The sequence below is a fragment of the Pollicipes pollicipes genome, unplaced genomic scaffold (genome assembly GCF_011947565.3).
Source record: "Pollicipes pollicipes isolate AB1234 unplaced genomic scaffold, Ppol_2.1 Scaffold_2555;HRSCAF=2994_pilon_pilon_pilon, whole genome shotgun sequence".
NCBI lineage: Eukaryota > Metazoa > Arthropoda > Thecostraca > Pollicipedomorpha > Pollicipedidae > Pollicipes > Pollicipes pollicipes.
Window position 1 is genome coordinate 27,499,441 of NW_023596136.1, and position 11,363 is coordinate 27,510,803.

Genomic DNA, 11,363 nt, shown 5'->3' on the forward strand with positions numbered 1-11,363 from the left:
GAGAGAATGACGTATTTACGTGTTGTAACTGCAATGTTCGTCGCCCTTACTGCCCATTTGGTCCGTCTGTTTGGCCCATCTGATATGGAAAGGTCAGCCGGCAATGGTCCAGCGAAGGTCAGCCCTGGCCTGGGTGGCCTCGGTACAGCATAGTGGGGCTCGATTAACCCTCTGCAGTTCTGTTTGCAGAGTAGTGAAGGAGAGAAAACCGGCCGGTGACCGAGTGATTCAACTTGAGCGGTGGGCTCAGGGAGCAAGCAAGAACAACATGAACAAGCTTTGCTCAACGTGTATTCTGGGCCAGACACCATCCAGGCGAACTCTTTCACATGAATATTTAGAAAACTTAGCTTGCTTGCGTGCGAACAAGATTAGTTGAATATTAGGTGGATATTGGGATGTGAACCAGGTTATTCACGAATATAATTTGTATGCAGGGAGATAACAGGACGACAGCATCATTCTCCGACTATAGCATCATCATTTTCTGAGCATCATTTGTATACAGGGTAATAACATGACGACAGCATCACTTTCTGAATGTGTTGCGCAGCTCTCTTTCCACAGCTTCACATTCGTCGCTCATGTGAGCCAAACTCTCGGTTATCGCTTCTGAAGCGAAATCCGCATCGGATGTCCTGCATACATGCATACCATTTACGACAATATCTGAGGGGAAACCAACTGTGCAGTGATGACACAGGTTTTTCCGAGCCGACTCGGTCGCTTCGCTGCAAATTCTGTTGATCCACTGCTCGCAATATAACCGCCGCCGTTGCTGGGTCTGTGCGGTTTGAGGACGTCCGACAGCGCCTTGTGGACTGGGACCTCAGCAGCAAGCGCCTTGTGGACTGGGACCTCAGCAGCGGAAACGAGGCTCCAAGAGTCATGTTGTCAGAAAGACGACGTGACTCCTGGAGATGACTCCATGACCAACGATCCATTTTCCACCCCACGTGTAAAATGGATCGTGAGAGGATGCGACAGAGATGTTATCCTGTGCGGTTGATGTTATTTCGGTTGACTATCACGCACGTACTTCTTTGAGATCATTCGGGTTCTGTCGACGCTGGTCGATGTTCACCTGCTTCTTATGTGCTCAAAAATCATCTAAAATAGCTACATCGTTTTTCTCAATAGCAATGCAACATCATGCTGCAATTATATCTCAAAATCCAGCACATCTCTTGCGTAAAACAAAACGACTGAACTCTCGTCATCATGAGTTAGCCATTATAATGTTCATCATGTTGGCTTCAATGGACGCAGAGCTTACCTAGCCATCGAAATGGAATGGGACATGATATCATTCGGAGCATATTCGTGCTCATAAATGTTATCGTACAGTTTTGCGCTAGATTTTTAAACATGGGTATTCGGCGAGTAACTTTGAACAACAGGTTCCACTCTACGTTATCGGCACCTATCACCGATAACGGTAACCGATCCAATGATTTGATTTCATGCCATCGACATCGTGCAGCATCACGTCATCAGCACCCTGACGCCAGCGAGTTCAAGGGAACGGATCAGCTCTCCACCGAGTGTCACCATGACACCGACAAACGCAACGTCCACTCGCACACCCACGTCCACGCGAGCCCCATCAACAGTCACGTGCATTCAGTCTCATGCCAGCCGAGCACGCGGGCGCTGACCTGCCGTTGGAAAGCCTCTCCTGCAGCTCCTGACCCCGCTCGCGCTCGACCGGCTCCTGCTCCTGCTCCTGCTCCTCAGCGTCGCTGTGGCAGCGACAGACGCATCCGTCCTGGCTCTGGCGGCCGCTGCTGTCCGTGTCCGTGTGCAGAGAGCCCGTCTCGCTGGGCAGCTGCGAGATGTCCACCAGGTCATCCATTTCGAACGAGCCGGGCGGCTGCAGCGGCGCCCGGCCGCAGAACGACGTCTCGATCAGCATCTTGTGCGGCGACGGCGAGCGCGACTTGGCCGAGCCGGTGGAAGCGAGCCGCGGCCGGCCGCCGCCGCCGCCCGGGCGGTCCACGGTCAGCACGTGGCCGTACGACTCTTTGCGCGGCGCGGCCTGCTCCTGGCCGGCGCGCCGGCCGCCGGACTCGGCCGGCCGGTTCTGCTCCACGGCGCGGAGGTAGCTGAGAGTGGCATCCTCGAGCGTGTCGGCCAGCACGGTGGTCTGCTGGTGCAGCAGCGCGCAGCCGGCGCCGCTCAGTCGCGTCTCGATCTCCTCGCGGCGCAGCTCCATCTGACGCAGCTCCACCGGCGAGCGCGACAGCTGCCCGCAGCTGGTGCTGGCCGCCAGCTCTTGGTCGGAGCCGTCCGAGCGCAGCGACAGGCGGCAGGCGCAGGCCGAGCAGTCGGCGCCGTCCGACCGCGCCGTCGCCGCTGCCGGCTGCCGTCGCGCCGGCGTCGACGCCTCCACGGGATCGGAGCGGCGGCGTGCCTCCTCCGGCTCGCGGTGCCGGCGCGACGCCGATGACGCCGAGCGGCCGCGCTGCTGCGCCTCGGCCGGCGGCGCGCTGTCAGCCGCTGTCCTCGCAGCCGCGGAGCCGGCCGCTCGGGACGCCTCCGCCGCCGCGCCGCTGAGTTTCCTCGGCCTCCGCTGCGGCTCCGGCAGCTCGGCCACGCGGACCCATGAGCTGGGCGCTGCCGCCGGGCTGGCGGCCGGCGGCGACGCTTCCTCCTCCTCCACCAGCGAAGGCGCGGAGCGAAGCGCGCTCACGCGCGGACTCTCTCCCGAGTCGGTGGTCTCCGTCAGCGTGTCTCCGGCGTGCGCCTGACGCCGCAGCCGCGGGCTCTGCAGGCCCTCGTGCGCGAACTGCGACCAACTCTTCACGACCATGCGCTTGGGCGTGCGGATCAACTTGAGGCTGTCCTGCGGGATGAGGATGCGCACGCGCGGGGCGGGCGGCGTGGCGCCTGTCAGTTGTGTCGCTAACGAACTGGCCGATGTCGGCGGGCGTGAACTCGCGGGTCGCGTGCGGCCGCTGCAGGCCTGCCGTGCAGCGCATCGCCTGGCCGCGCTGCTCCACCGGCACGATGGGCTGCTGCAACGGCCGCTCCTGCGGCAGCGTGGTCGGCACGTACGGCAGCTCATCCTCGTCTGAGTCGGCCTGGAAAAGCTGCGCCGCCTCCACGTCCGGGCCGGCCGCCGCCGCCGGCTCGGCCGCCGACGACTCCTTGTCCGAGCCGGACGAGCGCACTGAACGCGCCTCAGCGTCCGCCTCCTCCACCGCCGGCGCCGGCCCGTCGTCCGCCGTCGCGGACGGCGCCGCCGGCGGCGTCAGTGGCGTCGCCGCCGCGCCGCCGTCACCACCGGCTGGCGCAGCGGTCACGCCGACGTCGCTTTGGTGCGCCGTCGCCTGCCTCGTCTCGGTGGCGACCGTGCCAGCTCCGCCCTGTGGCGGCACCCTGTGCTCCGGCTGCGCTGGCGCCGGCCGCGGCAGGTCGTGCTCGACAGACGAGGCGCCGAACTGGTGGCGCTGGCGAGACGGCGATTTCACAGGCAGTGCCGGCGGCGGCGCGTCGCCGGCCGACCGCGGCGTCCGCTGGTGCAGCGTTGAGTTGAGCTCTTTCATGACGTCGCCGTAGCCCTTCACCACCGGCGCGTCCGGTCCTTTCCTTTCTTTCGCCTCCACGGCAGGCGAGACGCTGTTGCAGTGAGGTGCGGTCGGAGCGGGCGAATCGCCGTCGTAGAACTTGAACTCTACCTTGTTGATGTTCTCTTCGAGTCGGTTCTCCAAAGACGGTGACCGCGTGGGCGTTCGTTCACAGCCTGCATCGGACTTCCGCGGCGCTTGATCCTTCTTCCGCTTGAATAGACTGAGGATAGATCCCTTACCGTCCTCCCTGTCGTGCTCCTTCGACTTGCTGCGCGAGCGACTGCGTTCGCGCAGCTCACTGCGCGCCTCGCGCAGCAGGCGGCTGAAGGACGACTTGCGCCGAGGCGACGGCGAATCAGGCGTCTTGGCCGGACTGAGCGACTCATCGCGCCGGTGTATCTGGACGAGCGAGCTTTTACGGCCGGCGGCCGGCGGCGGCGCCTGGTGCGGCGGCAACGTGCAGGCGCGCCTCTCCACCGGCGGCGAGGGGCAGGCGCTCCGCTCCACCATCGGCGAGGGGCAGGCGCGCTTCTCCGCCATCGGCGAGGGGCGAGCGCGCCTCTCCACCGTCGGCGAGGGGCAGGCGCGCCGCTCCACCGGCGGCGAGCAGCTCTCGGGCGGCGTCGGCAGCCCGTTGCTGGCGGCGAGCGGCGGCAGGCTGGGCGCCGGAACGCCGGCCGGCTCATCGGGCGGCGCCAGCGGCCGGCTGCCGCAGAACGACGTCTCCAGCATGGTGCGGTACGGCGAGACGGAGCGACGCCCGGACGCCGTCGAGCAGAAGGAGGAGAGCCGGCTGCTGCGACCGCTCGCCGGCAGGATGAGCTCACTCCCGGCCGATGAGACCGAGTCCTTGCGCGGCGCCAGCTGCGGCGTGCCCAGCTCATCCGTGGCGCCGAGAAGCTCTGCGGCGCCCTCCTGGAAGCCGGTGCGCAGCAGGTCGGTCTCGGGCGAAGTGGCGCCGCTGCCGTCGCTGCCCGAGCTGCTGGCCTTGCTGACCTGGATGCGCGGCGAGGGCAGCGCCAGCTGGTGCCAGCCGGGCCGCCGCTCGCTCTCCTCCATGTCCAGGCTGTGGTCGACGCTGCGGTCGACGCTGATGTCCTCCAGGCTGGCGAGCGGCGCCGGGCCGCGCTGCTGCTGGCGTGCACGCAGCTCGTCCCGCTTACGGCGGCCCAGCTCGCTGACGCGCACGCCGGCCGACGCCATGCTGGTCAGAGGAGCACATGGATGAGGCGCATGGGGGCGCGGCGCCGGCGTACCTGCCGACGAATGGGCCCGTTAGCCGGCGGTCGCAGTTTGCAGGGGCGCGAGGCGCGAGGCGCGAGGCGGCAGGCGCAGAAGCACGACCGACTGTGACGGCGTCCGTGATCGGAGGAGTCGTTTGCGTAGAGAGGGAGCTCAACGGCTCTCGTGAATATTTGAACAGATTCGGAAGCCAGCGATTTGCTATTCAGGCCTGCTTCAAGTTGGTGGTTGTATAAGGCATGCAGAAGCGTGCAGGTGGACAGACTGGGCATCATCCGCGCAGGCCTACCGCCTGTGCAGATGTAGCTGGGCCATTACGATCACATGTGAGGACGAAAGCTGTTTACGGACAAATGGGACGACAACTGTTTACGGACAAATGCACCATCTGTGCACAAATCACAACGGGATCGTGTCATTTCACGCGCTTGTGTATTCAGGGAAGCACAGGAATTTATCCTCCGATGGTCGACTATGATCAGGCAGCCAAAAGTTACTCTGCCACTATCCGCTTCCACTTTCCCTGATGGACGCAAAGATGCAACATCATAACGGTATTATGAGGAAATTATTGTTGCCGGATAGCGTTTGTGCTAGGGGATGCCGGGAATCTTAAGGGCAGATAGATGGAGAGTGCGACGGGAAGGAAAGGAAAGAGAAGGAAAAAGAGAGGAAGGCATTAAGGAGGGGAAATTAAGACTAAGGTAGAGCGTCAAATTCTTCAGCAATAAGCAGGAGATCGCTCTATCCCAGGCACGTCAAATGTGATAAAACTATGAGGTTCAGTGCCAGAACAATCGCACGCATTTTCAAGTCCAGTAAGCTACACGGCACATACAACTGCAGACAATTACAATCGCAGGATTAAAGTATACGAGACCATTAACATAACTGATGGCATTCGGGCTGATTCTGGTACTTAGCAATTATACTGAGCCAGTCATCGATGTCCACTGGAGTGGCTCGGAGACCGGTCGGCGGATCGCGCCCAGCCGTCTCTATCCCTCCTGTTGGCAGCAGATTGGAATCGATTGGGCGGACGCGCTGCTGCCCGCTGCCCTCCTCGGCTGCCGGCCGGGACAGGCCCAACTGACGATCGCCCCCAGCGGCCGTGACCTCGACGGGACGCGGGCCCGGCGGCGGCGTTGCGTGACCCGTGTGCATGTCATCCGATGGAGACTAGGCCGCCGGGACGGCACGACCGATGGTGATGAGGGGTGCCGGCCGACAGCCGTCCTTGACGGGCGCCCGGCTGCCGCGCGCCCCACCGGCTGACGGGAGAGCACGTGTCCGCTGCCGACTCTGATCTCGCAGCTTAGCTGTCGGCGTGACTTCCCTGCTTATCTAGTGTGGCCCGGTCGGCAGTGCTCGATGGGCGTAGACGCCGTGCGAGCTCAGGGCGGATCGAGAATTAGTTTGCCAAAGGCGAGGGAGCTTCGTCACACTTTTGGTTCGACGAGTGGCATTCTGCGCGGAGTCACAGCCCTCTGTTATTCTCTGTTATCACAGAGATACATCAGCTCCACCCGCGTCACAATAACGACAACCTAACGCTTTCGTTCCTTTGGCTGCGCCAAGCTTATAGTGGTCTCAAGGCGCGCCTGAGGTCGCTCGGAACCAGCCGTCCCGCCTGGCAGCGCCTCTGCGGAGATCAGTGGTACGTTGCCGCCTGGAGGCGCCCCTGAGGTCACCCTTAACCAGCCCCCCCCCCCCCACACCTGGCAGCACCTCTGCGAAGATCAGTGGGACGCCGCGCGGTCCTGCCCAGCAACAGCTTCTGTCAGCTCTCCCAGCCCAACGCCTCACGACGTTGGCATTAATACGTTATCTGGCGGGGCAAATGGTCTCAGGTGCCTGGCGACCCGACAGCCTACATCCGTCCGACCCCCGGCCGAGCGCCGGATCACGGCCGGTGACCGGCGAAAGCAGAGGAGTGAGAGAATGAGAGAGTGAGAGAGAAGAAATGTAGGAAGAGAACGTGGGAAAAACGGAAGCGCATCCATATCGGAATACGACCTGATAACATTAACGAATGGAGGAGAGAACAATCCCAATGGTTGCAATGTGACCGTCACCAAACAGTGATAGCATCGATTGTCCCCTAAGGCATAAAACTTCACAAAACATTTCCTGACCCATTAAGTTGCCATTTGCTAAAGCTGAGTCGTTTACAGAGGAGATACTTACATTGCTGTGGTGTGCCGCGGCAGTACGTAGTCGGATCACAACAAGTCATCCGGGGTCCACGGACCGAGTCTCGGGGGCCCCGGCTCAGTAGACCAACCAGCTGCCGTCACGTCCCCCGGCGTCGGGTCCCGGCGGCCACTACCGTTACGTCCCCGGCGCCGGGTCCCAGCGGCCGCTGCCGTCACGTTCCCCGGCGCCAGGTCCCAGCGGCCACTACCTTCACATTTCTTGGCGCCGGGTCCCAGCGGCCGCTGCCGGCAGGTCCCCCGGCGCCGGGTCCCAGCGGTCACTACCTTCTCATTTCTTGGCGCCGGGTCCCAGCGGCCGCTGCCGGCAGGTCCCCGACGCCGGGTCCCGGCGGCCGCTGCCGTCACTCCGCTTGGCGCCCAGTCCCGGCAGCCGCTGCTGAGCTGGCACCAAGCGCGGCCCGCCGCCGGCGAGGCACGAGGACGGGCCGATGATCCGCGCCGACTCGCGTGTCGAGGGGCCGACCACGCCAGAAGGCTCTGCAGGGCATCGATCGGGCGCCGCGCTGGCGGACACTTGTGAGCCGGCTCGCCGCACACTTGTCCCATGCCGGCGGCGCCACCGCGACCTGGCCGAGCACGCTGTGACCCCCCCCCCCCCCCCTCCGCCCCGCCTCCTCAGGCCCAATCGGCAGAAGACGCTGTGGGCGAAACGAGAGATCTGACAGGCGCCAGTCCTTAATTGAAGCCCATACTCGCCGTCGAAGTTGAGGCCAGGTTTTGTTTGAAAATATATTTCGGGTCGCCGGGCGGTTGAATTGGTCACCCGGCGACACCCCTGCTCGCCATCGCGACAGGAATGGGCTCGTTTGCTCGTTTACAGTGGCTTGGAGAGTCAGATGACTCTCTTTAAGAGGACTATACACGGCTATATCGTTTACTTGGGCTTGTCCGACTGCCTCTGTCGTGTTAACACGGCATCTGTCGCTGTGGTTTGTTGGGGGCTGGTCTTCACCCGCTGTGGGGTATCGCGCTTCGCTATTAGCTCAGTGGAAGCGAACTGTCTGTCCAGTGTCCGCGTCAGACAAGCATAACGGTCAACCCTGATTCACCTGCTGAGACCTGAGACTGAGACTGAGACTGAGACTGAGTGAAGCAGCCGGGTCTGCTCACTCGCGCTGCATTTTGTTTTGGTTTGCAGCTCGGGAGCGCGCACTGTTCCCACGAGCCGAAGCTCTGACTCTCATCCGACTTGCAGATCTAAGATATTTCCTGCGATGCCTGTGGGACGCTTAGGATGACTGCCGTTCCTCAATCGCGATGGAACGGGTCTGTTTTTGTTGCTGCTGCTGTTGCAAGTGAACATGACGCTGGTTTTCACCGGAAGCCCAGACCATGCCAGGATGCATGCTACAGAAATCACTTCAGGAACGTTTAAAGCCAAGCGTGGTTACCCCACTGCGAACAACGTGCTACCATGAGCCGAATAAGAAACAACGGAGAAATAGTTGTGCAACTTTCCAGTAGCTTCAAGCAAACAATGGATGTGCTTGGTTGTGACAACACGACGCTCATCAAAATTTGCAATTTCTCCTACACAGAAAAGCAAAAAAAGGATTTATGTCCATCGTTTCGCCGTTTGGACCTGAACAGCCCAGGCGCTGGCGAGCAATGCAGCTGAGACGGGCCTCAGTCACCTCCTCCCCGCTCGCGTCACGCCGGTCACGTCGGCGCCGGCCGCGTCACACCGGTCACGTGACGCCGATCCTCCCGGTCACGTGATGCCGGTCACGTCTCGCCGGTTCTCAGCGTCGGTCACATCACGCCGGTCCTCGGCGCTGATCATGTCAGCGTCGGTCACGTCAGCATCGATCACGTCAGCACTGGTCACATCATGCCGGTCCTCGGCGCTGATCATGTCAGCGTCGGTCACATCAGCGCCGGCACGTCAGCACTGGTCATGTCACGCCGGTCCTAGGCTCCGATCACGTCAGCACCGGTCACATCACGTCGGTCCTCGGCGCTGATCATGTCAGTGTCGGTCACGTCAGCATGGGTCACATCACACCGGTCCTCGGCGCTGATCATGTCAGTGTCGGTCACGTCACACCGGTCACGTCACGCCGGTCCTCTGTGCCGATCACGTCAGCGCCGGTCCCGTGACGCCGTTCAAGTAACGCCGATCACGTCACGTCTGTTTGGTCGGGGCTACGGCCGCGCGCCCGGCCCGGGCCGTCGGCGGTGCCTACTGCTCGTTCATGCGGCGGCGATCGAAGAGCGACGGACCTGCCCCCCCCCCCCCCCGGCCCGTCACCGACCCATCCGGTTCAATTTGGCGGCCGTTATTGCGTTAGCTGGCTACAGTGCAGCGTGGCCGACCAGTCGGCGCAGCACGGGGTATGGGACCTGGAGAAGAGGCGGGTGCCAAGAAGTCCGGTGGCAGCTGGGAGAGAGACGGGTGTCAGTCAGTGTGCGAGAAGAGAGGAAGGTGGCCGGTCTGGGCTAGCTCGGCTTGCGTGGCCTGAAAATGAGGCATCAGGGAAAAGCGGAGAGAGAGAGAGAGAGAGAGAGAGAGAGAGAGAGAGAGAGAGAGAGAGAGAGAGAGAGAGAGAGAGAGAGAGAGAGAGAGAGAGAGAGAGAGAGAGAGAGAGAGAGAGAGAGAGAGAGAGAGAGAAAGAAAGAAAGAGTGGGAGAGGAAGAGGAGGCGGAGGAGGAGGAAGAGGAGGAGGACATAGACATGGAATGGATAAGATGTAGAGAAGATCTTGGTGCAAAATTACTCCCGTAATAAAAACGCGAAGCTTCGCATAAATAACTGGAACAGTGGTGTCGGGACGTACAATCTGTCATAAATGTAACTATGTAAAGGCTATAGTTCTGACCAGATTTTCCTTCCCTGAAGGACTCGTGGGAAAGCTAACGATAGTACCAGAAATCTCCTGCTGTCCCAGCAAGAGCAGCTCTCATAAAACTTTAGTGTTCCTCGCCGGCCGATGCCCCTGGGCCCTGTTCCAACCAGCTGCACTGGTCCGCGCAATTATGTTAGTTGGTATGGCGTCTAAGACCCACAGAAACAATCATCGGTGGTGGCCACCGCTGTACTCTGCACCTCAAAGCGCGAGGGGACCAACGGTGCCCCAGCGCAGCTTCCTGACCAGTTTGTGAGCCTGGCAGCCGTGCGAGCGCTTACGTTTGACATTCAGTCGGTCGGCATCCTCATGATAGGCTCTGTGATTTCCTTTTTTTGTTTTAATTCTGTAATTCTAAGTGCCTCGTGTTTTTGTAGAGCTTTGTCAATAATGCTCTGCCCTGGAGGTACGAGTTCTAGCGCTGTTGAACGCTCCTTATGTTTCTTCAATATTATTCAGGCTGATCTTTTGTACTGTCTTTTCCGCACGCACTCCTTGTAGATGGAACTGCAATAAGTGCTCGGTTGCCATCAGACCGAGCATTTCCTTCAATCGAGGTCTTTTCATTAATGCAAGACGATGATCCACACACTTGACTCGGATCGCACGGCGGAGCTCCACCTGACGCGCATTCGCTCTCTCCAAGCGTCGGTGTTATTCCGAAAGAACATCATACTTGGTTGGTGGCTGCTTCATGATCTAATGCTTGTGATCATTCAGTCAATATATCTTACACGTAGGTGGAGTCTTTACTGGGTTTAAAGCGATGTCGCCTTCGGCGTTCGCACGCCCCAGCGTCGCCTGTTGCGGGTGTGCCGGTCGCCTGGGATTCGCGGCTGGGCGGAGCGATGTCAAGCCCGCAGCGGTACCAGTTGTACGATCGCACGTGACACTGAAACTCCAAGAAAATGCGAGGTTGAATGGATGCGAAAGATCATCTGTGATTGGCTGCTTGCAGCTATAACCTCGCATAGCTCATCAAAACAAGATATGGCCAATATCCGCTTGGCTCTATGGGCTGATGCACCATAACATATCGTTCGTCGTCTGATGACGCCACATGTGCCTGCATACTGAGTAGATCCAGGGAGAGGCAGAGCATGCCAACATTCTCGCTGCCGCCTAGGCTTATCAAGTCGGTCCGTATTATTCCTGGCGCGTCACCAGACCTCCTCGGAAGATGCAAACGTCGCCACACCCAGCGCATACATCGCAGCCGGCGCTCAGTGAGACTGTCAGAATATCTCCTGTCATCCGCCTCATCGGGACGATCTCCATGACAGACGCGCTAATGGATTAGGTGGCGAACGTTACCATCAGCAGCACACAATACACCGCGACAGTGGAGATGTTAGCGGCAGTTACCAAGACCCCGAACCATGCTGTCCGCCATCTACAAAACGGGTCATCAGACCTGAATCGTACTGTCCGACATCTACAGGACCGGACACCAGACCACCGAACCATACTGTCCGCCATCCACAGGA

At 60.5% G+C, this 11,363-nt stretch overlaps 1 protein-coding gene across 1 annotated transcript in view; it reads right to left on the minus strand.

Annotated features, from left to right (window-relative positions):
* The window catches only part of LOC119099781 (serine/arginine repetitive matrix protein 1), an 11,864-nt gene extending 7,089 nt beyond the window's left edge, over positions 1-4,775 (minus strand). Inside the window, exons 1-5 of the mRNA XM_037222856.1 lie at positions 4,269-4,775; positions 3,312-4,163; positions 2,586-3,194; positions 2,075-2,272; positions 1,659-1,939 (exon numbers count right to left, since the gene is read on the minus strand). Of these exons, the coding sequence (XP_037078751.1) occupies positions 1,659-1,939; positions 2,075-2,272; positions 2,586-3,194; positions 3,312-4,163; positions 4,269-4,775 (2,447 nt within the window). The remainder of the gene's footprint in view (positions 1-1,658; positions 1,940-2,074; positions 2,273-2,585; positions 3,195-3,311; positions 4,164-4,268) is intronic.
* Between the last annotated feature and the right edge of the window lie 6,588 nt (positions 4,776-11,363).